Source organism: Phascolarctos cinereus, unplaced genomic scaffold (assembly GCF_003287225.1).
Source record: "Phascolarctos cinereus isolate Bilbo 61053 unplaced genomic scaffold, phaCin_HiC Scaffold_1;HRSCAF=81, whole genome shotgun sequence".
NCBI classification, from domain to species: Eukaryota; Metazoa; Chordata; class Mammalia; order Diprotodontia; family Phascolarctidae; genus Phascolarctos; species Phascolarctos cinereus.
The window spans coordinates 230,067,052-230,093,475 of record NW_027555514.1 but is presented as its reverse complement, the minus strand read 5'-3'; the positions used below and the strand labels follow the sequence as shown (position 1 = coordinate 230,093,475).

The 26,424-nt window shown below is 36.5% G+C and overlaps 1 protein-coding gene across 4 annotated transcripts in view; it reads right to left on the bottom strand.

Moving 5' to 3' along the window:
* The window catches only part of MSRB3 (methionine sulfoxide reductase B3), a 196,782-nt gene that overhangs the window by 92,941 nt on the left and 77,417 nt on the right, over positions 1 to 26,424 (bottom strand). For 3 of the 4 annotated variants that reach the window (XM_020990201.2, XM_020990199.2, XM_020990200.2), the window contains one exon: positions 5,442 to 5,470. The exons of the other annotated variant lie outside the window; for it this stretch is intronic. In XM_020990201.2, coding sequence (XP_020845860.1) covers positions 5,442 to 5,470 — 29 coding nt within the window. The remainder of the gene's footprint in view (positions 1 to 5,441; positions 5,471 to 26,424) is intronic. 4 annotated transcript variants of the gene reach the window in all.

The window sequence follows — 26,424 nt, the reverse complement described above, 5'->3', positions numbered from 1 at the left end:
TACTTCCTAACCACAGTCAAATCAAATAACCAGCATCATTAGGTACTAGGTTTCCACATTATATTCACTTTCTCAAGGTTTCCCCCATTGTATTCATTTGCTCAATCAGCTCCATTTAGTGGATTAAAAATGAATAAATAAATTCAAGGTGGACTTTGTATTTTTGAGAAGCTGCACTACTTAACTCGGAAATTAACAACCTTACTGGTACTTAGCTAGTTCTTGGTCTCATCAAAAAGCTGCCGGCCCAGGTCAGGCCTCCAGAAGCACAGGCAGCTCTCAATTTACAATATTTCATTCTTAGAGGAACTATAGTACTCCAACAATTAAAGACATGCTATTACTTACAAATTATAAATTATTATTTTCTATAATTATAAATACATATTATACATTTGTGGGCAGGAGACACACAGCCCTATATATTTCAGCTATTCAGTTCTGAGAACATTGATTACCCCAAATGTGGCAGAAAGGTTGGCAACTTGTCATCTACTGGTATTTGCTATAGTGAAATCTATTTTTAATGACATGTGATTTCATCAGTATTGGTACTCCCTCCGATGATGCAGATTGGTAGCCATCTCTTAGCTGGGCTGTCTCTCAGAAGGAACTCAAGACTACTGTCTCTCACTGGACCTGTGATCAGCCTTTCTAGCTTAGGTTGTCCAACCTCCACACCACCTTGAGGCACTGGAGTTTGACTTCTTGTATGCAAACTTGGTGAGAGAAATTTAGAGAAAAAAGAAGGCAATCAAACAAATTTCCCTGGATCAGCAAACATTTGTGCTCAATCTACTCAAATTCTGGGATTCTGCAGCAGGTAAGTACTGTCCCAAATACTTCTTTTTTCCTTTCATTTATTACATCCCTATTGTATGTAGATTAAAAAAAAAAGATGCACACTCTAATATGCAGGACACAAAGGGTTCTTTTTTCTTTTCTAATTTGTCTCTACAAGCACATATCTCTAGAAACAATAACTAGCACTCTATTAGTGCTCTAAAGTTTGCAAAGCATTTTATAATACATTATCTCATCTAATCTTTTACAACAACCCTGTGAGGTAGGTGCATTATTATTATGCCCATTTTAAGGAGTTTGAAACTGAGCCTGAGAGATTAAATGACTTGCCCAGGGTAACACAGCTACTAAGTGGTTAAGGCAGGATTTGAACACAGTTCTTCCTGATTCCAAGTACAATGCCAAAAAGAGGGATGTGTTTATGTTATATGGATGGCCAACAAATCTGTCTCAAGCCCTGAAAAAAACTCTTACATCCGTTAGTCCTATCACTTTGTTAAAAACTTTTATAAATTTCTTCCTTTTTCAAACTGTGATTGTTTATTACATGTACAGGGAGGGACACATGCTTTAAAAACCTGACAACAGATTACATTTTTGGAAGAACCACTGGGAGGTGGTTTTTCTTCCAAGCTTTCTGCCCTTTTGCATTTTATTCATCAATAAGCAGCTCTGCTAATGTGTTCCTGTTGAAATAAAATTTAAACTGATGACTTTGTTCTTACTAGTAACTAGTAGAAAATATAGTGATGGTTTAAGAGGTAGCCAGGATGCTTTAAAGGGTCCATTTCAGCTTGTGATCCTTCTCATTCTGCCCATAGAAAGTAACTTCTGTAAGTCCTTTATTTAATTGGTTTGCATCCACATACTGCCCTCATAGGTTTTGTTTACATAGCCTATCATACAATGTGCTTCCACAATTCTGTGTCTTTCCAAAGCATATTTCTCTTGAGATTTGATATATGACTTTCATGTTTAATTACCATATTAAACTCAATGCTCTGTTTCCTCCAGCTTCAACCAACTTCCCTTCTTGGGGGTTGGGGAGTAATGCATAGCTTCTTGCTATTTCTGAACATCAAAGAAGGTTTGTTTTACTGTACTAGGAAAATCATCAACTCGACACTGTTTCCAGGCAAGCAGTGTTAGAAAGCGCTATTCAAAATGAAATATATTCTCTCTTGTAGAAAGAAACTGGGTTTTCTGTTCTCAATTGGCAAAGCCAAACCCTTCAGGTCACTGACTTACAGTCTAACAGAAGAGGATTGTAAATAGTGCTAAATAGCAGTTGACCTGGCACATAAAGCACACAGCTAGACTGAAGCTAAAAGTTAAGACACATGAAAATACAGGGGACAACAATCCCAGAGTTCTTAGAACAAGTCTAAATTCATTTTCAGTTGTGAGTCTTCTTAACCATACAAATCACCACATTGGGCTTTCAAACACTTGTCGACTATGTATAGACACAAAAATCTCATAGCTATTCCCTCCAGATTTCTAAGACAGATGAAAACCTCAAGAAAATAAAAATCTAATCAATCCTCTAAACTAGTTAAGTATATAAAATCAAATCTTTTCAATAACAAAATTCACCTGGGTATGCTTTAGACCAGGAATTCTCAACTTGCTTGTGTATTATGGGAGCTTCCAATAATCTCATTAAGCCTATGGACTCCTTTCTCAGAATAATATTTTTAAATTCATAAAATAAAATACATAACACTGCAATGAAAACCAAATACAGCTGAAATAGTTACCAAAATTATTTTTTTTAAAAAGTTCACAGGCCCCAACTCAAGAAAGAAACTCTCCCTTTGAAGGAGATTTGCAAACAGTTTTGACACAAACAAGTTTTCACATATATATATATATATATATGTATATATATATATATATATATATGTGTGTGTGTGTGTGTGTGTGTGTGTGTGTATATATATATATATATATATATATATATATATATTTCTAAGTTATCTATCTCAGTGTATGCTCAATTTTTTTTGGAGAGTCTTCCCAAATTTTGACAATGCAAGCTTTCCTTCCTTTCTCCTGAATCCCATTCTAGAGTCCAAAACTCATTTATAAAACTGGCTGAACTTTGGCAATAATGTCTGCATAAACTGGGCACTTTGCTACAACAGTGCCTAAATATATATAAAATTTGACTTTGTAATCATTTCCTTGATGGCTAGTCATCAACTTGAATGCTTATTTTTCTAATTTTTTTTTAAGGAAGACTGTCATCTTCCTTTATTTAAAAATCTTTCTTTGTCAGGAACAATCCTACAGCTGCTCACTACATTAAACAGAGCTAATTTGCTTTCAGTGTTTGGTGAACAATAGAGGATTTGAACCTGTCAAAGTCATACATTTAATTGTTCCAATATGCTACCTTATTCCTAACCACATAACGTACATGGAAGAGTATGATTTGCATGATATAGAATGTCAAAAAAAAAAAAGGAATTTTCAGTTTTCTTTTTCATGGTGCCCTCCCTACTAAGTTAATTTAAAGTAATAATTAGCCATTTCTCAATTTGAAACTAGTTGAATTCTTTCCTCAAATTATTTAAATTGATATTAAAAGAATAAATACACTTTTAATCATTATTTCCCATAAGAATTGTCAAAGTACAGATCTTTGTGATTTTCAAGGCCTACAGATGTTGTCAATGATAGGCATAAAAATTAGCATATGAAAAAAGTATTTCTTGTGGACAAAACCTTTGGTCATAAGAGTGAGGATGTGTGCCTGTACAGATGTTAGAACTATTCACGTGATAAATACTTACCTTTAATACAAGAACTTAATAGCACGCCTTTAATTTGGATGCAAACATTTAATATGAATCATTTTATTTTGACAATAGCAGCTCAATATTTCAGTTTGGTACAATGTTTCCAGGTTTTATTTTACAATGAACCTAGTGGGTTTCTTTCTTTCTTTCTCTTTTTTTTTTAAAGCTGTATTCCAGACCTTGTACCATAAGAACAAAGTTTCTACAGGCATTCATATTTCTGATTTTCTGTCTGGAGAATTTTATCTACATGAGAGCCTAATACGATACTTTCCACAAAGTGAGCTTTCGATAGTACTTAATAACTGACCAGAGTAAATTAAAAGAGTCCTAATGGATTTTGTGATGAATATAATAATAATAAATTTTCCTCTCAACTTAAAACACTTTTTATACTGCGTTTGTCCATTCCAAATTCTTTTTTTAAGTGTAGAAATTGGTTAGCAAAACAGGCATTTTATATACTGCTTTGAGTCATTTTTTGCTTATTGGTGGAAAGGTAGTTCAGTTAGGACAATACTACTTTGCCTTTAACTGACTGCCTCAATAAATCAATATAAGCCTCCCAAATAAATCAGATATTTTTATCTCAAGTAATTGACATCTTGCAATTATTAGCCCCAAAACACAGGCTGAAAAGTCTTCTATAATAATAGATTTCACCTATTAGTGAAGCAATAAGCTACAACCTACACATTTCAGATTTATAGAGTCACATCAATTTAAACAAGATTCATAAAGTCATACAATGGGAAAAAAAAAAGGTGCTTGCAACTTAATGCCTAGGAAGAAAGTATGACATTCCATTCCAAAACCACCATAAAGTTCAAGTAGAACATTTCAGGATTCTTCATAATGCTAATGAATAGGATGTTTTCCAATTTTAAAAATAAATACCAAAAAAAAGAAAGAAGAATAAGGGAACTATTCTGGTGGTATTTTTCCTAAAAATTATTTTTTCCTTGGATTAAAAAAGTGCATTTTTTCTATAAACCATTTAAAAGAGAGAAAGGCAATTCCTCTTAAACAGCTCCAGAAACCCTCGAATAAAATATTTTAGCCAGTAAGACACAAAACTAAGTATATAAATGGCTAATATTCCTCATTTGGAGAAAAATATTTATGGGCTCTGTACTCCCACTACTGACTTGAGTGTAAATTTTTGTGTTAGATAGAGAATAAATGCTTATGAAGATCTCTATCTTTCTACCTTCCACAAAATAATATTAATAACAATACCAATAAATAATATTTGTCAATAACCTAACAATAATAACATCACTTAATAATATAACAATAAACATATTTAAGGAAAAATAGCTAGCATTTACTTAGCACTGATGTTTGCAAAGCATTTTGTATGTGTTAGTCTCAAAATACTTTTTTAAAAAAAAACAACAACAAACTAGAGAAATCACAGAACTTTTTCCATTGGATGAATCACTTCAGGATAGACCTGGGCCAGTGCATAGGGAGGGATCTGTTAAAGACAAATCACTTGCTTCCTGGTGTAGGTTACACAGACTTAAGTTCTCCAGAATGTTTTTTTAGGTACACCAGAAAGAATAATATACTATTTTAAACAATGATCGCTCCCCACCCCCACCCAGCTTTTTAAATGGAAGTTCTACAGATATTCAGTACTTATAAATGTCCACTGCAGAGCTATCAGGGATCTCTAGTGAACATCCCAAAAAGTTAATAACACTGTAGTTTAAAAATCTCCTGCCCAGTCTGCTTAAAATCAAAACTGTACTTGAACTGATGAAATTACTCTTTAGAGAATAACATAAATAAAATATACTCAGAATAACATTGTAAATGTAAACATACCTGAACCAGAGTCATATTTGGTTTCTGAACTGTAAAGAAAAAGAAATTTCTTACATTATAAAAATGGTAGGGTAAGTAACAGTTATTTATTTTATGAGAACAAGATGTCATGGTTATAGATTACTGTACTTTTGAGAACCAAGTGGAACACAGCACACTGAGAAGCAAACACATATTTACTTTAACTATCTGAAATATACTCCTTACCCTAGGGCCCTTATGGAGACACATATTCATACAGATAGCACAATATGGAAAAGATATTAACTTTTAGTTTGTTTTGTGTGGGAAGGGGAGGGAAGGGATGATGCAAAAAGCATCAGAGCTCTTCAGTTTCATGGGTTTCCAGTAATGTAATAAATAAAGGAAAAGGAATACCAAAAAAAAATGGACAACCATCTTTATTATTGTAGATTTCCACTTTATCAACATGAAGCATTTTTCTTTCCAAGCACTTAGTACACAGCAAATGAACCTAGGAACCCATACATTTAATAAGAGGGAGGGGAAAAAAAATGAGCCCTGGTGGGAACATTACATTTCAGATATAGGTTAATACTGGCTGTAAATCGAGAAGCCTTTGAAGCTCTCAATTGAGCTGTGGGAAAACTTCGGTTGGGTAATTACTCTCAAGATGCAGCTGATGTTCTGTCAAGCAGAATTAACCTTGTGACTAGGCCTATCTGCACAGGCTACTATAAAACAGCATTGTCTATATCGAGCACACAAACCAATTAGCAGGCATGCTCCAGTCCGATTTATATTGCACATTAACAATCCTTAGTACATATGTTCACAGCTGCCATCACAAGATGCAAGGACTGACCAGCAGGAGTCCCGTTCAAGGATGTTACATTGACAGAGAAGATTTTCTGGGGGAAATACAGTTTAACTAACAAGGAAAATATTTTTTCCTCAAAAAAACAATGCCATGGTATCAGTGTACTTTTGAAAGTCATTGCTTTCTCTATCCAGGTTCATTTCAATAAGTCATCAAAGAAAGAAGGGGGTGGGAGGAGGGGATAATAGGAAGATGCCCCGGTCATTACTGTTTCTACATATCATGCTTTTAAATTACTAACATGAATGAATACATTACATCAGAATTCATCTTCTCAAGCATTTCCCAAAAGATTTGCTTTGAACAAAGGCAAAATTTGGAAAGATCATTATTTTAACCATGGCCGTTGCAAGATGCCAAAGTCACTATATTCTTCTGAATGAATGTCAGAGAAGCAAGAAAATCAATAATGCCTTTCCCAAACTTTCTTTAAAGTGTTAATATATCAAATAGCTACATACCTACTTCCAGATTAGGAAGATAACACCAAAACCCAAAACTGGTTTTCCTCTCAAAATTTTCTCAGACATTATGTATTTAGTATGTGAATAGCTAAATGTTAGCTATCATAGGAACAATATAAAATAAGCACTTATAGTAGAGAGAATAACACAAGACAACATCCTAACTAAAGAAGAACACTATAAGAAATGATATGTGAAGCACTGACTGTTTAAAAATGTTTATGTATCCTTTAAAAAAAAGTCACTTCCCAACAAAACTAAGAGGGGAAAAAAGCAAACACTTTGTTTCAAAGGTAGTGGGAGTGGGGAATGCCAATCCAAAATAAGGTCTGTTGCATTATTAAAAGTCTGGATTGTCCTTAGGTCATTCTATAAATTGTATTAATCTGAATAAAGTTTACTCTTGAATTTAGGCTACAAACCTAAAACGTAATCTTTTTCAAAGGAGAAAAACGCGTAAGTTCATGGAGCTCCTGGTGCACACCACTCTCATAGGTGAACCCCTTGGTTAAGTTATTCTACCTTGACTTCCCCCCACCAAAAAACAAACAAATAACAAAAACAAAAAAAAAATAGCTCACAAGCCCCTATCAATGCATCTATATCAACTTATCAGGCACAAGACATATATGAAAGGCATTTAATGAAATAGCATAGAAAGAAAGAAAAAACTTCCCAAAAAAAACAGGGGCACATTCCTTCCAAAATGCACACATCATCAGTGGGAAAAGGGGACATAACTAGTCAACACATGGATGAACATATATATACAAACAACATGTGGACTAAGTACATGTGTGGAAGCATACACATAAGGAATACTGGTATCCATGATACATGAATAGAAGGGCAACTCATGCCTACATTATTGGGCTGCTAAAGTTTTCTGGTAATGTCATTGCATGGCTCCTGCTAGACCTCTTCCATCTCTCTCCTCTCTTTCTCAGTTAAAACCCTAGAAAAAGCCATCTATGCATGGTCCATCCATTTACTCTGCTTTGATTTTCTTCTAAATCTTTGGTAATCTGGCCTCTATCTCCATCATTCAACTGAAACTGTTCAAACCAAAGTTGTCAGTGTTCTCTTAATTCCAGAGCTAATGGCTTCTTCTCAATCCATATCTATCATGGCCTCTCTACATCTGACACCTTTAACCAATATCCTCCTAAATATTCTCTCCTCTCTAGGTTTTTGTGCCACAATTCTCTCTCTTGGTGCTACTCCTACCTGGCTGATCACTCCTTCTCAGTCTCCTGTGCTGGATCTTCCTCCATGGCATGTCTACTCACTGTTGGTACACCACAGTTTCATCCAGGGCCCTCATCTCTTCTTTTCTCCATATATTTTCTCACTTGGATCTCATCAGGTACCATCGATTCAATGATCATTTTTATCTAGATGACTCCCTGGTCTATATCCTGTGTTACTCTTTCTGCTGAGCTTCAGTTCCACATCATAAGCTATCTCTTGGACATTTTTAACTACATGGCTTGTAGGCATCTCAAGTTTGATGTGTGCAAAAGAGAACTCATTTTCCCCACAAAACCTAGCCCTCTTCCAAACATCTCTATTTTGGTTGAGGGCATGACCATACCTTTCAAAGCCTCCATTTATAAAGTGAGGGAATTAGACCTAATAGACTCTCAGGTCCCTTAGAGCTCTACATCTATGACCTTTGATCTTTTCAATTACCCACATTTACAACTTTGGTGTCATCTTTTAGATGAGAGATCACCCTACCTTCTTTCTCCACTTCATATCACAAATACATCTCCTTCCTTCATCTCACATGGTCACCACTCTCATTCAGACCCTCATCACCTCTTACCTGGACTATAGCAATAGCCTCCCAAATGGCTTCCCTGTCTCACATCTCTACTCACTCTAACCTAGCTTCCACACAGCTGCCAAAGTGATTTTCCTAAAGTGTGTGATTGTCATCCCCTACTCCAAAATTAAGAAATTCCAACTGCTCCCTTTTACCTCTAGGATCAAATATTTTAAAAAATATAAAAATCCTCACTTGGCATTTAAATTCCTTCAGATCCTAGTCTTTTCCTATCTTTCTGCACTCCTTACACATTACTCCCCTCCATGTACTCAACAATCTGGCCACACTTGCTGTTCCTCGTGTAACGATGCCCCAATTCCCATGTCAGTCCACTGGCCTGGCACTGGCTATCTCTCATACCTGGAATGTTCTCTTTCCTTGCTTCTCTATCTTAGAGTCCTTGGCTCTCTACACAACTTAATTCAAATGCCCCCTTCTGCAGGAGGTTTATCCCAGTCATCCAAGGTTAGGGCTTTCTGCTCCAAAGTTAGCTTCCATCAAATCTGTAAGTATCTTATGTGTACCTTTTTACATACATGCTGTCTCCCCCATCAGAATGAAAGTACTTTGAAGGCAGGGATAGATAGCTTTTGCTTCCTTGTACCTCCAGCACTCAGCCTAGTGGAGCACAATTGGAGCTTAATAAGTCCTTGGTGACTGATTTCATTTGGCATTTATTGTCTGGTGGGTGATGCTCCACTCGTCTTGTGGTTTCTGCTAGGCAGGGCTAGGTACGTTAATAATGATAATAATTAATAGTAGTTAGATTATATATATATATATATATATATATATATATAATATCCTTTATATCATTTCTAAAATTATCACTTTACAAATATTAACTCATTTGATCCACATGACAACTTCGGAAAGTAGATACTACTGTTAGTAGGTTAGCCCCGTTTTAAGAGGAGGAACTGAGGCAGCCAGAGGTCGTGACTTGCTCAGGGTCACATATCTGAGGAAAGATTAAAACTCAGGTGTTCCTGACTTCAGGCCCAGGGCTCACTCCACTTTACCACCCAACAATCTCTAGAAAAATCTGTCCATTCCCAGAGTTTTCACTTTAGATGCTTTTCTCTTCAGAAGAACATTCTCCTATTCCATTCTCTTGGATCATGGTACAGTAAGCCTTTAAAAGTTATAGATTCAAGGAGCAGAGAGAATGAGACAATTTGGAATTTGCTGGAGAAGATGGGCTGATGAAGCCCTTCCAGATCTCCCCAATTGCTGGTACCACTCCTCCCAATCTACTTTATATTTTAATTATTTTGTATTTATTTCTATTTATTCTCTTCATAGCTATTCTGCATATGCTTATTACAGATTTGTTGTCTTCTCCCACAAAAATGTAAACTCCTGATTAGGGATTATTTCATTCTTTATATATGTCTCTCCAGTGCCTGGCACACAAGAAGTGCTTAATAAATTCTTGCTGCTTGCTACTTCAATTTAAAATCTTCAGACTATGGCATTCCATGATTCACAGGCGCATAACATCTCTAGAAAAATGTTAGTGTTTAAGAAATGGGCCCTTGTTTCAGGGAAAATTCCATATGGGGTCATTAACTTTGAAATTCACTAGCTCACTCTCTACTTGTAGTGTCTTTCTAAAAGATATGTATCAATGAATCAGCCCTTCACCTATGTCCATCTGATATGGATACAATATAGGGTGCCCTAAGAGTGAAAAAGAATATTAAGGGTTGCTTTTCCAGGACTTTGTGAAGCCCTTCCTGAGGGAGTTGGGACTCATTCTTTAACTTGAGGGTGTCATCAAGTCCTTTTCCCTTTATCTTGAAATACCATAAGACTTCTCCTTATCTTGTAAGACCAAAAGAATTGCTTTTTTCCCTCCTTATCCTGTGTCTCTCTCTTTCTTTTCCTGTCAACCATCTTCCGCATCCTGTGTCACAAAATTCCTCCTTATCTTGTAAGCAACCTTCTTCCTCACCCTGTTCATCCTTATCTGGTCCCTAATCTTCAACCCTCATAAAAAACCCTAAAATTATATCATCATTCTGAAACTTTTATATAAGCCTGGTTCTCCCAAATATTACGGCCTTCATTAGCTTCTTGCTAACTAGGCTGTATGCTTTTCATGTAAATAAAAGCAGCTCTGGATGGCTAAGAGAATTCTTTGACCCTCAAACTGCTCTCCTGAATCTGACCTCAATACATCCAACTGAATATCACAGTCTGAGCAACAGGCACTTTTCATCCACTTGGTTTCCTCTTTGTGGAGTGTCAGGCCAAATTCCAAGACTGTGGTTGGTTATGGGAAGTTTCTGTACTGTTTTGGAGATTAATGCAACTAGATTTACAAACAGGAACATTTGGAGAACCTTACCACCAATACAGAATCCTTCTTCCATTTGGATTTCATGTTGAACATCCTCTATGACAGTGGCAAATAATTTTGGCTAGCACATCTCCCTGTACTATGCCTCCCCTGATATTAATAATTAGAGGGTGGTAACATAGGGCTCTGATATATACACAGTTGACATACTGTTAGAGAAGGGCTTTTAGAATGTTTTTTTTTTTTACCAAATCAGATTTTTTTTAAGTCAACAAACACAGCAGTATCACGTATTCCATATGCCTTTCAGCTATATAACTGCTAAGGTGTGTTCTGTTGAAGAATAAATCAAATACAAGGAAATAGTAATCCCTGAAAGAAGGTTAAAAAATGTAACATGCTCTTTCTAAACCTCAAAACCCAGAAATAAAGGTTTTAACATGAGGAGAAGCTCAAAATGGTCTGTGTATCCTAAAATACTATAGTCCTTTGTAATTGTAACTCCTTTCTAACAACCAACTTCTTTGTCATTGCAATTTTATAAAGCATTTTTTATAAATTTTATAAAAATAAATTTTACTTATATTTTTATAAAATTTTATAAAGTATTTTTTTTAGTTCCACTAGTTTTTTAATAGAGGATTTCAATTTTTTTCAGGACTGGTACTATCAGTCATTTAGTTGGAGGTCTGTATTCCCAAACTTATATAAATATAAAGTGTATGTTTTCTTATAGCTATAAAGGAGCCCAGTTTCTCTAAAAGTTTCATTTACACAGAAGTCAAAGATACTTTTACTTGGGGGCTACTCTGTTTTTCTGGGACCTGTAAGTATCCTGAGGGCGCCTGTTTTCACACCTTGTCTCAATCTGGGTTCACACCTCTTTTGTTTAGGGTAGTTGCATCGAATGGTAGAAAACACCTGAGGCAAAAACTAAGTAAGTGTGAACTCCAGTCTGCTAGTTATTCAAAACAGTCAATTATTGGTTCAAAAATATGTCAAGGTTCTTTAAAAAAAAAAAAAACTGATAGCAATCTGAAAGTTCTAAAAGCTCCAGAGGAAAAAAAAATTGAGTGTATGTTTGGGAGAAGGGGGTATAGCCTGATCCTGGAGCTCTCCATAAATGGAATGGAACATTGAGAGTACATTCCCATTATAGCTTAATTGGCTTTAGGTAGAACTTTTGTTAGCAAATGTAAAAATGCATCTACAGAAAGGGGATACCTCAGTAAGTTTTTCTTTTGAAACCTGAGGATTTTGTTCCAATTTGTTCAATATTACATAGTGATTAAGTTTTTACAAAATATATCATACATTTTCATATTAAAGCCTGTCTAATAAACACAAAATTGGCCGAAGGAAAAAAATTCAATGTTGGGTTAAAGAAAAAAAGCCTAATTTACTGAATACTTATACTATCTTTTTTTCTGTGAGAAAAGATGTAAATTAATTTTTGGGGGTACCTTGTACCATGGATGCCAAGATAGATTGAACAGATTAGGTACATAAGTTGGTCAAAATGACAAATGGTAATTAGAAGTGACAGGCATAGCAATGACATTTCAATTTTTTCCCCACAAGAAATCAATAACTTATAGATCTTTATTTTTGAAAAATCACAATTAGAAATGATATATTGCTTACTCTGAACTATGTAAAATTTGTTTAGGGACAAACTAAATACCATGAGATACTTTGATCCTATTTCTGTGCTAAAAATTTATATTCCTCTAGAAATGGTATGGAAAATGGCAAAGGCATAAAAAAAGAACCAAGGCTTTTTTAATTTGTACTAGTTTCTTCCCTTAAAATGTGAACTAGTTGGCATGATGTGTAAAATTCTTGGGCTTCATTCTCCTTCCTGCCCCAATTATATTCTGTTTACCAGCAGAATTTAGGGCAGACAATGCACTATCTATTAGTCTTTTTTTTCTATGTTAGCCATGTTGTGATAGAAGAACCAGAAGAAAAGGGAAAAACAACGAGAAAGAAAGAACAAAAAATAAACCAAAAGAGAGAGAGAAGAGTATGCTTCGATCTGCATTTAGACCCCAAAGTTCTTTTTTGGATATGGATAGCATTTTCCAACATGAGTCTTTTGGAACTGTCTTAAATCATTGCAATGCTGAGAAGAGCTAAATCTATCAAATTTGGTCATTGCACAATATTTCTGTTACTGTGTACAGTGTTCTCCTGGTTCTGCTCACTTCACTTAGCATCAGTTCATGCAAGTCTTTCCAGGTTTTTCTGAAACCCACCTATTCATCATTTCTTATGGAACAATAGTATTCCATTACAATCATATACCACAGCTTGTTCAGCTATTTTCCAATTGATGGGCATCTCCTCAATTTCCAATTCTTGGCCACCACAGAAAGAGCTGTTATAAATATTTTTGTACATGTGGGTTCTTTTCCCTTTTTAACGATCTCTTTGGGATACAGACCTAGTAGTGGTATTGCTGGATCAAAGGCTATGCACATTTTTATAGCCCTTTGGGCAAAGTTCCAAATTGCTCTCCAGAATGGTTGGATCAGTTCACAACTCCATCAAAAAGGCAATAGTGTTCCAATTTTCCCACATCTTCTCCAACATTTATCATTTTCCTGTTTTGTCATGTTGGCCATTCTGATAGGTGTGATGTGGTACCTCAGAGTTGTTTTGATTTGCATTTCTCTGATCAATAGTGATTTAGAGCATTTTTTCATATGACTACAGATAGCTTCAATTTCTTCATCTGAAACTTTTTTCATATCCTTTGACTATTTAAATTGGGGAATGACTTGTATTCCTATAAATTTGACTCAGTTCCCTAAATATTTTGGGTTTTGTCTTTTTGGTTTTTTTTTTTTGGGGGGGGGTTAGGCAATTGGGGTTAAGTGACCTGCCCAGGGTCACACAGCTAGTAAGGGTCAAGTGTTTGGTCTGAGGCCAGATTTGAACTCAGATCCTCCTGACTTCAGGGCCAGTGCTCTATCCACTGCACCACCTAGCTTCCCCTTTCCCTAAATATTTTGGAGATGAGGCCTTTATCAGAGACACTGGCCATAAAAATTGTTTCCCAGCTTCCTGCTTCCCTTATAATCTTGGGTGCATTGAGACTTTTACTATCTTAAAGAAACAGGCCTGAAATAGACTAGATCAGGATTTCTTAATCCTTTTCTTGCATGATAGACCCCTTCCACAGTCTGGTAAAGCTTATGGATCTCCTCTCAGAATAATGTTTTTAAATCCATAAAATATAGAAGTTTACAAAGAATACCAATTACATTGACATAAAAATGTATTTTTTCCCATCCAAGTTCACAAAACTCTTGAAAGGGAATGCAGAACCCCTGGACTAGATGATTAGCTAGAGAAAACTAAGGGGCAATACTGATAAGACTTTAACAAAATGCAAGATTAAGAGAGTGACATTTTTGCTGACTCAGTGATCCCATTGTTCCCAGCTCTGTTTGTCAATCAGTTTTGAGGGAGGTTCTGTTCTGTTACCTAGTCGGCAGCTTTTGTATTACCTACTATTCAGAACATAGCAGGTAACCCCAGCAATTGGGGAGGAGCTGAGATACAATAGCCTTTTGCTGACATGGATCCATCCAAATTGTCTTTATCAATAAAAGCTGGCTCCATCTTGAATTCTTTGCTGATCTCTAGCAATTAACTTGTCAACATGTTGCTACCTTGGCATATTTTTTAATAAATTACTTTTAATTCTTTTTCTCCCCCCCCCCCAAGTTTTGCCTTGTTAATCAAGGTAAAAGCCCAAACAAAGAATTTTCCTTTTAACAAAGTTAACATATTAGTGAAAGTGAATCTCATATCACTATATGAGAAAACACAAGAAGGCTGAAGGATGAATTCATTAATTTGATGACATCTAAATTAAGATGCATACTTTGTGATTAACACAGCAGGCACTTAAGAAAAAAATTTAACTGAATTATCATATCACTGATAAATTAAAGAAGGTTAAAAGAATTGAATCAAATTTGATTGAGAAATTGGGGAACTGGTCTAACAGAGAGTTAAATTGATAACAAGATATATAAGGAAAATCCTACCTGTCCTTCAAACTCACATTCTATGTCCTTCCCCAACTTAGAATGACATTAAAGTGCATCTGGAATGGGAATCAGAGATCTGGGTTCTAGTTTCAGCTCTTCCACTAAATATCTGTGGTCTTGGGCAAATCACAACCATTATGAGTTTCAGTTTCCATATGCATAAAATGAAGGGATTAAAAGATAATTGCCAAAACGTCTTCAAACTCTGAAGGAGGTGCTGTTGTCCATCCTTTGTTTTTGAAGAGGAACAATGATATCATGGGAAATGTCTTGACTTTCATGTGAATTGGCTTTAAGTGAGGCAGAATTGAAGTAGTCAGCCTCATTCTCTCTTCCAGACTCACTGAAGTCCAATGGCAAGACAAAAGTCAAGATGACCTGCGACGGCCCACACTGATTTCTGTTTTCAATTCCTACAACCATATTCTGCCTTGAAATGCCATCTAATTATTTTATGTGAGGATGCCTTGTCTATACCCCAAAACTATAAGCTCCCAGAGAGGAAGAACTCCATAGAGGAAAAAGAATATAAGTTCTGTAGTCGGAAAAATCTGGCTTGAAAACCCCACTCTGGACCTTACAAGTGACACTGGCCAAGCCATATCACCCTGATTCCCTCACATTCCTCATTGATAAAATGAGGGGGTTGGACTCTGGCCGAAGTCTTTTCCAGCTCTTAATCTGTGATACTGTAGTAGCTATAAATTCCACAAGGCATGCCTAGCACAGCCCTAACATATTGAATATGGATACCAATCAGTTAATAGTTGAAGATAAAATGCACTACAAAGTATAAACAATAATCATTTGGATCTTCCTATCAATATGGCTATCTGAGCAATAAGAAGACTGCCCAGGTCCCAAAGGTCTACTCCATAAAAACCCTGAATTTTGTACCAGACCAAATAATGATCAAAAAATCCAATAAGAAACTACAGTAGGTGATTTTTTTTCCATTCCAGACATTCAGAAGAGGTCAGAGAGAAGCCTGAGGAAAATCAGAAAATGCAGGAAAACCAATACTACCTAATGTAGCCTTTCAGCACAATCAGGGACAATCAAAGACAAGGGCAGCCTGCAAAGCCCCATGTCCTAAGGCAGCTAGAGTGGAGGGCTTCCCTCAGAAAGTTACAGGGGGGTCAAAAAACCCCAGAGTGAGGACTTTAGAAGTGCCTAAGAGCTATCATGTCCAGACAGGGGCCAACCAGTATGGTGCCACAATGTTCAGACAAGAATAGCCCAGACACAGTAGTTCTGACATTTGTAATACTCATTCCTTGAACACCACAGAAGGCCCTCAAAATCCAGCATTCTGAACCTCAAATATCCAGGTTAGACTTCTAGGCCTTCTTCCAGGGGGTTTAATTCAGTTTAGGGACTCAGGGCAAGACCATGTAGAGCCAATCACCACACCGAAAAGTATAGTAGGGAATAGGTGCAGCCTTGACACAAAACTCCAATCTGGTAAACTAAAGTTGGAGAGATGGTTAAAACAAAGAAAGCACTAACCAGTAGAAAAATTATTGCAAATCTAGAAATCCCCAAATTACAAGCATTACTCTGTAACAACTATAAGCTCAAAGGGGGAAAAAATGGATTTTCCATAAGGACAACATTAAAATCCAGAAAAAATGAAGTAAGAAATTTTTAAAATGAAGTGAAAGTTTTAAGGAAAGAACTGAAGGTAGAATAAGTAATTTAGAAGAGAAAATGGCAAACCTTAACAAAATAATGGACTTCCTGAAAACTAGAATGAACCAAACAGAAATCAATGAGTCCATTGGACAAGCAAAATATATTAGGACAAAAATAAAAGGCTGAAAAAATAGATGAAAGGTATAGACCAACATAAAAAATATTGACCTGAAAAATAGTTGAAGGAGAGATAGTTTAAGAATCACTGGATCCTCAGGAAAACATGATTTAAAAACAAAAAAAAAAGCATGGACACTAAATTTCAAGAAATCACAAATAAAAACTTTCCCGATATATTAAAATCAGAGAATGAAATATAGAACAAATGCACTAATCACCTCCTAAAAGAAACCTCAGGAGGAAAAATCCCAGAAATGCTAGACTCAAAATCCAGAGCTCCCAACACCAAAATAAAAACATGACAAGCATCCAGAAAGAAGCTACAGTCAGGATCACATAAGACCTGGCAATGACTACTCAAAACTAGGGATCTGGAATATAATATTCTAGCAAGAAAGACAGGCTTAAAATCAAGAATAATTTACCCTGTAAAGCTGAGTATAATCCTACAGGGGGAAAGGATAGATCTTTGCTGTAATAGAAGGTTTTCAAACATTTCTGATAAAAAGATCAGAGCTGAGTGAGAATTTTTACGTACAAACATAAAAGATAAGATAAATCTGGAAAGGTAAACTTATTTGAGCAAATGAATGGAATTATATGGTGATGTAGTGCTAACATTCTAACAAGAAACAGGTGTCCTTTCGGAATTTTCATGTATTCCAAGGGCATTAAGGGCATGCAATAAGAAAAACAATGTCCAGAGGGTAGATTGGTTCTGTTCTGAGGGTTTCAATAAAAGAAAGAAAAAGGAGAGTAAGAGGAGAAATATCTAAGTGTAGAAGGAGGCAAAAGGGGGGTAGAACTTGCTATTTCTCAAAATTAGGTGTTAGAGGAGAGTATACAAAAATATAGAGGAAAGAATGGCAGGAATGTAATCTGAAATAGACAAAAGAGGGCCAATCTCTCTCTCTCTCTCTCTCTCACGCGCACACACACACACACACACACACACACACACACACACACACACACACACACACTTTGGTGTAGAAATACATCAGCCTCAAGAAGGAAACAAGCAGGAAAAGGGTGAGGTAGATTAACTGAGAGAATGCTATTGGGGAGGGAAGAGCTACAAGCAAAACAAATTTCTTGAACCCAAACTGAGGAGAATAACAAGAGAGAGAAAAGAACTAGAATTGAGAGTGGTACCATAGATTGTCTCTTAGGCAATTAGGAATGGCTAAATAAATAATGGTATATGAATGTAATACAATATTATTTTGCCAAAAGAAAGGATGAAGGAAATTATTTCAGAGAATCTTAGATAGTATGAACTGATGCAGAGAGAAGTAAGCAGAACCAGGAAAACAATTTATTTGTGAACAGCACCAATGTAAAGGGGAAAAAAACTTTTTTCAATTTAATTTTTATAACTGACCAAAAATCTATTTTTCCTCATTTCTGTACTACTTCCTATGAGAAAAGAAAATTCTCATTAACAAATATGTATAGACAAGCAAAATTAATTCCTGCATTAGTCCTATCTATCTATCTATGCATAAAAATATGCATCATTAAATAACATTTAGTATCAAAGGTTTTTCAGATTAAAAATACAAATATATGTATATATATATATATATGTAATCATCAATCCTCCCACTAACCCTAGAATATATGCACTAAGCAGATATTCTCTAGAAACTACAGTTTTTTTTAAGCTGTAGAATCATCACTCTATGTGCAAATTCCCCAGTGATACTAGACATAGCATAGCCAGAAATGAACAATATAATACACCTCAGAGATCAACAAAAATGCAGCAGGTACTCCCCTCTAAGGGAAATACCACACTCCTAAGTGAATGGCTGAGATCTTGAATTTGTGCCTTTTGTGACTATTTCCTTAAATGATTTTCCCATCCTCAGTACTAATTCATAAAATCATACCAAAGTTTGATACCCAAGTTAAGTGCTTGCCCAGAACTTGGTGTATTTGTAAAAGGATATGCCTGAAATTTTCAGATGGCCCCACAGTGATTAACTATGAAGGGCAGATGTGACAAGCAAAAAACAGCTCACTGAGTCTTTCCCTATAATTTCTGTCCCCACGTGCCCCCCAAATAGGGCTAAAATTAAAGAAATCATGATTAGGAAGAGAAAACTGAAGCAGTTAAGATCATCAGTAAATTCAAAGATGTAGAGCTAGAGAGGATCCCAGTGGCTGCCTAATAAACAAGCCCTTCACTTGACAGACAAGGAATATCTGTCTGGTCCATTCAATAATCAGTAGAAATGGGGAACATGATCATCAACGTCCAGCTGCCTTGTGTGGACGCTAGTAATCTAGGGATCACATAAAGCTTTGCTGCTGTTTTTTATAATAAGCCACTAGAAAAAAAAATAAACTGCTAGAAATAAAAAAAACATTTTCAACTCTTTAAGGAGATAAAACTATTTGTTAATTGAATGCCAGTGTAAATGCCAGTCTACTCTTAAGATCACTCTACACATTCTAACAAATATTTATGATTGACAGAGGTTTCCCAGATAAATTTTCAATTCCTATTCCAATATTCTTGCTAGGAGCAGAGTCTCTGCCACCATACCCTCTCACCATTCCTAAGTTCTTTTTCCATCTCCCTCATGTTCAATTTTCACTAACACCTCTTCTTTCAATCATGTGAAATCCTAACGAGAAAGACAATATCATCCAAACTTGAGGTTTGCTTGTAGTCATTTAATCTCCATTGTCTCAGTTTTCTTATTTGTGAAATGGGGATAACAATAGCACCTACCTCCTAGAATTATTGTGAGGATTAACTAAGCTTATATATATATATATATGAAGTGCTTGGCAAACCTTAAAGTTCCATATGAATGCTACTTATCAGTATTATTATTATTTATTGTTGTTATTATTATTACTATTCAGTATGCTTTGATTATAAATTGCTCAAGATGCCAACAAACCTTTCTTTCCCTGAAGAAGGATGTTTCATTTGACATCTGAGAAAGATTTGGATTTTTCTTCAACCCATAGTCCTGTGATGAGGCTAGCCTTCCAATCAAAGAAGTTTCTTAGAAATAAAGACTAAGTGAATTATGTTTAGAAATGACAACATACACCTGATGTTCTAGTTGGATATTTATCTTTTTGAAAGAAAACTGGTTTTTACATACCTCCTCCTATCTTATTCTATACCCAGCACACACATGCATGTGTACGTACCCACACACAGAGAAATTATTTATATTAACATTTCACAAAGGAAGTTCCTTCAAAGTTCAGAGTGAGCTACATGGCTGCCATAAAATATTGTATCACTTAAAAGGAAAAGGCTTTAACTTTCCTCAAGATGTCAGAGTAAGTTGGGGCAAAATAACAGCTTTACTACAACTATTCCTCTGAAGACATTTTTAAGAGGACAGAACTCAAAAACAATCAAGAAATTCAAGGAAAAACTATCACGTGTATATTTTTCCAGCTCAGGTCCACATGAGGAGACAGACTTAGAAGCCTGTAGGCTTCTAAGAAAGGGGTCCAGACAGAAAATCTGTCCAGGGGTACACCTTAAGGAAACTTTCCAGCTCAGATGCCAGCAAGCCAGGGAAGTTTAAAATCTAAAGTTGTATACTAAGACAGGAAGAAGAAATCCGACATCAGAATCTATCCAAGGCCACCTAGAGCCTACAACAGTGTTGCTCTGCAGCTGGGCTAGGCCTAGCTCAGCAACTTGTGAGGTTTAAAAAAGGGGGCAATGATCAGATCATCAGAGCACTCTAATATAGACCACCCCATGTGTGTCACCTTGGCACAGCAAGGTCTACAGCCCGTTGCTGAAAAACATGAAGAACATAGTGTCCATTACCCAGATACCAGCTAACATAGATCAGCACAAAAGAAAGTCTCATTATTCCCACCAAAATTCACCAGACCCTGGCCTTGAAATAGAGTCTAAATTCAGGAGAAATAATGAAATGAGCAAACAGAAGAAAATAGTAATGATAAAGAAATATCATGGAGCCAGATATGCTTGCCACAATCCCCACAACACTAATTACATAAGTCTCAAAGAAAATTATTGCTATGCCACAAGCTCTACTGGAATTCTTGGGAGAAATGAAGCAATAATTTTTAAATAATAATACAAATAAAATTGGAGTTTTAAAGGAAAGGAAAGGAAATGACAGTTCTATAGGAAAGAGTTAGAAGGAAAATAAATAGTTTAGCATGGCAGTTCCAAAACTTAATTAAATAACAGACCCCTTGAAAATCATATTGGATGAGACAAAGATCAATGACTCCCTGAGTCAACAAGAAATATTGAAACAAAATTGAAAAACTAAAAAAAAAAATCAGAAAATTAAGATACCATCTACCAAAAACAGCTCACCTGGAAAATGAGTAAAGGATAATCTAAGAATCAAAGACTACCTGAAAACTTAGACCATAAAAAAGCCTAGATGCCATATTTCAAAAAATCATGAATGAAAACTGCCCAAATGTATTTAAATCATCAGGTAAATTGCTAACAGAAATAATCCATCTGCTAATCTCTGTTTTTGGAGGCAATCAAATTAAATGACTTGCCTAGAGTCACACAGCTAGTAAGTGTCGGAGGTCAGATTTGAATTCAGGTCCTCTTGACTCCAGAGACAGTGCTCTACCCTCTGCATCACCTACCTGCCCCACCATCTATTATCACTTGAAAGAAACCCCAAAACAAAAATTTCCAGCTATGTCACTGCCAAAATCCCGAGATTCCAGATCAAAGAAAAAATATGGCACTCATCCAGACAGAATGAATTCAAGTACATTATAAATGAACCTCAATCAAGATCAAAGAAGACCTGGCAACCTCTACTTTAAATGAGAGGTGATCTTGAAATACAATATTTCAAAAAACAAAATATCTAAAACTACAACCAAGAATAATTTATCTTCTAAGGCTGAGTATAATAGTACAGGGGAAAAGATGAATCTATAATGGAATAAAAGGACTTTCAAGCATTTCTGATTAAATTATCAGAGCTGAGTAGATATTGTGAAATTCAAATGCAAGAATCAAGAGAACCTTAAAAAGTAAATACATTTAAACAATTAGAAGGGACTATACAAATAATCAAGTGCTTTTATTCTATAGAGGAAAAGAAACAAGTGCCCATTCAGAATCCTAAGGTCATCAAGGATCACAGAGGGAAGACAAAAGACAAAGGGCCCTGGGAACAGTTTTATTCTATTTTGTGTGACCCTGGACAAATTATTTAAAATCTCTGTGCTTCAGTTTCTTCATCTGTAAAATGCAAGGATTGGCCTCAGTAGCCTCTAAGATGCCTTACAACTTTAAATCTATGATTCTATGCTGATTGTAAGAAGAAAAAAAAGAAAGAAAGAAAGAAAGAAAGAAAGAAAGAAAGAAAGAAAGAAAGAAAGAAAGAAAGAAAGAAAGAAAGAAAGAAAGAAAGAAAGAAAGGGAAGGAAAAGGAAAAACACTAGGGAAAAAAGGGAGGAAGGGAGTGGACCTTACTATCTCACAGGGTGTTAAAGAAGACTGTACAAACATTGAGAAAGGAGCAGGGGGAATAGGCTACAAATGAACCTCACTTTCATCTGAACCAGATAGAATTGAACACACACACACACACACACACACACACACACACACACACAATTGTGATGGCTTCTCTAGTCATCTGGATCTATATCTTGCCAGATGGCTCCAGTAGAGAAACTGCAGCTGGTGACTTCTCATAGCCCTCCCTCCCTCCCTTAAATCCAATTCATTTGCATGTCATGGGATCACCTCCCTAATGTCATGGTCCTCTTCAGGAACAAAGGACAACCACAACCCCAGAGCAAAAGATGTCCTTCGTCTCACCCCATTTCCTATCTTCTTTTATGTGTTATCTCCCCCCACAACCCCCCCTTCTGACTGCAAGCTCCTTGAGGGCAAGGACTATCTTTCTTTTTTATTGTGTCCTCAACACTTAGCACAGTTCCTGGCACATGTTGCTGTCCAGTTGTGTCCAACTCTTCATGACCTCATGTACCATACTCTCTTGCAAAGACACTGAAGTGGTTTGCCATTTCCTTCTCCAGTGGATCAAAGCAAACAGAATTTAAGTGCCTTGCCTAGGCTCACACAGCTAGTAAGTGTCTGAGGCCAGATTTGTATTCAGGTGTTCCTAACTCCAGGCCCAGTGCTCTATACACTGGCACATAGCAGATGCTTAATAAATGTTTATTAGATTATATAGGATGTGTTAGCCTCTGAACTTAATTTTTGTGCAGTGCAAGTCAAATGCTTAATATCTTCCTAAAATTAAATTCATTTAATTTGAAGAACAACTTCAGTTCTCTGCTTCAGAAATTTTCCTTGTATTTTTCATATTCTATAATTTATTATATTTATTTTTCTCCTCAGCTCAAATATATATAAAAGGTCTACTAGATGAATGGCACTATGCTAGGATGAAGGAAAAAAAAAAGACATCCTCAGGGATACCAGGGACCTCAGAGGCCATGTATTTCAATCCGTTGAGGCAACAAGGTTGTCCAGTGGATAGAGTGCTAGACTTAGAGTCAGGATGACCCTGTATTCAAATTGTGCCAGAGACAATTTGAATTGTAATATGTGACCTTGGGTGAGTCCCTTACCATTTCCATACCTCAGTTTCCAAGCTGGTATGTGCCCCTGTGATTAGAATCTTAGAGTCCAAAAGAACTTAATTTTGCATCCTGCCTTAGACATTTATTAGCTGCTATGTGACTCTAGGCAAGTGACATAACCTCTCTGTGCCTCAATTTCCTCATTTGTAAAACAAGGGAGTTGGATTCAATGACCTCTAAGGCCCCTCCAAGCTCTAAATTTATGGTCCTGTGAAACATACGAAGTAAGAATCTTGTTTAATAGATAACCAACATTAGTCATCCAAATCAAGGCTTTGCCTTAAGACCTCCCAGGATGGGAAATCCAGCACCTCCCAAGGCTGCCTATCACAGTATTAGATTCTTTCATTGTTAGGAAGTTTTTCTTTATGCCAAGATCTCATTTGCTTCTTCCACCCTTTTCTCATAGGTCTGCCCTCTAGGGTTACTCAAAACAAATCTAATCCCTCTTCTTCACATCAGCCTTTCAAATGCTTGAGGACAGCTATCATGTCTCTATTAAGTCTGTTTTTTTCCCTAAGGCTCACAGGGCTTTAGATTCCTGGATGATATTTTGTTTTGTTTAAATTTTATCCCTGAGGCAATGGGGTGTTGCTAAAGTTTTTTTTTTTCAGGTAAGAAATGGCATGGTCAAATCTGCTAGAAATAATCAATTCAGCAGCTCTGTGGGGATGTATTGAAGGAGGGAGAAACTAGAAGCAAAGAGACCAATTAGGAAGTTGTTTCAGTAGTCCAGGACTGAGGTGATGAAGACATGAATAAATGTGGTTGTCTTGTGAGTGGGGAAAGAGAACAGATGCAAGAGATGTTTTGGAGACAGAACTGAAAACATGAAACCACTGGGTGATATGGGTGGAGGGGATGGGGCAAGAGAGGAAGGGTCAATCAAGTTCTATGGCTGTGAACTGGAATAACTGGAAAAATGGTGGCCTCACCAGAATGGGGACATTTGGAGGGAGATTTAGGTTTGGAAGGAAAGATAATGGGTTCTCTTTTATATATGTTGAGGTTGAAATGCTGATAGGACATCCAGGTAGAGCCGGTCATGGGGAACTGGAGAAGACATACAGATTTAGAAATCAATAGAAAATGATGACAACAGAACCCATTGGAGCTGATAAGATTGGAACTGTGGTGTTTATTGACGTTTTTAGTTGCGTTCTACTTTGTGACTCTTTTGGGGGTTTTCTCAACAGAGAAACTAAAGTGGTTTGCCATTTCCTTCTCTAGCTCATTTTACAAACAAGGAGACTGAGGCAAACAGGGATAACTGATTTGCCCAGGATCACACAGTTAGTAAGTGTCTAAGCCCAGTTTGAACTCGGGAAGATGAGTCTTCCTGACTCCAGATCTGTTGCTCTATAAACTGCACCACTAGCTGCCCTAAGACTAACTAGAGAAGAGGGTAAAGAGAAAAGAAGGAAGACTAAGTTTCAGAAGGGCTGAGATCTGCATCAGCAGAGGGAATTCCTACATCAATGGAAATACTGATCTTTTAAACACTGCAATATAAGTGCCAATAACATGTATGCTACAAATTACCAATAAATGCCATTTATAATAACAAAAAAAAGTGTTGATTTACCACCGGACTTTTATGAGACAAATTTTAAATGGTTTTATGAGAAATAAAGGAAGAACTGAAGGTATATCATTTACAAACAGTTAAGACAATGGCTTATCTAAAATGTAAGTGAAATAAAGGAAGAACTGAAGGTATATCATTTACAAACAGTTAAGACAATGGCTTATCTAAAATGTAAATGTTTTTTCAAATTGATTATAGGTATGTTTCAAAAAAAATCAATCCAAACATCAATAGATTGTTTTATGCAACTAGACAAAAGTTGTATATGTGAGGGAAAACAAGCAAAAATATCAAGAGGAATTATAATAAAGGTTGCCAAATCAAACTTCAAAATATTCTCTAAAGTAGTTATCAAAAGAAAAAATTTAGAAAAATAGCTCAATGGAACAAGTTAGAGATGAATGAAGGAATGAAGTATTTATTAAGCACCTACTGTGTGCAAGACACTGTTCTAAATGCTAGGGATTTAAATAGAAAGTAATACCACCATCTCTACCCTCAAGGAGCTCCTCAATGTAAGGAGATAACACATATGGAAGATTTCAGCTAAAGTCAGACAGAAAAATCCCATGGTCCTTAGGTGTCGCAGCAAAACAGATGTTAAATCCTCTTCTTTAATGGCTTTTTTTTCCCCCACTGCTAAAGTGATATTAGTCCCTGGTGTTGAACCACTTGACAAGACTGAGGATGTTGGCTGGTAGCAAGAACTTTCTTTTCTGGGTGTTCAATAGCTGTAGGCCCAACAGCAGTTGCTAGGCTATATCTCCACTGGGGTTGCTTTCAGGATTGTCTACAGGCACTGGGCTGAAAGTTTGCTGTTCCAAAGGCTCTTGGTCCAGGGCTCTGAACTGTCTCCATCAGGGTCAGAGGGGAGATGGTGGTGATGGGGGATGGGCCCAAGCTGAGACCTTTGCCCCTCACCTCAAAAAGAATTTGGGTCCCATTTGTCTACAAGCCTCAGAAAATCCTTAAACTTTCTTTGAACTTTCAAAGAAGTCTCAAGAGGTTGCCTGAGGCTATTATCCACTCTACTGGTTTTTCCTTATCTCTTATTCTTAATCTGATGGGCCCTATCCTAGGTCCCATCTCCCTTTGATACCCTAATGAAGCCTAGTCTTATCCAGACCCCACTCAATCTCTTCCTTCCCACTCTCCCAGACTTTTTTACCCTGGTGGGCCCTGGCCCTCCGTTGTCTATTCCCAGATGACCCCATTCAACCTTCCAGACACTCCCATTCTCCCTAAACTCCTCCCCCAGTCACTCCAGATCCTCCTCCCAGCCCCTCCTTTGGACACCCCAAATTACTTGCCTATAGATAAGATCCATCCTGGCTCCCATTTAAACATTGAGATTTCCTCATCCTGGCTTGTACTTATAGGCTTCACAAATGTTCAGATTCCTTAAGAGTCTGGCCTGTCGGGTTCATTTCTAATAAAACTTTGTCTTTGGCTGAAAG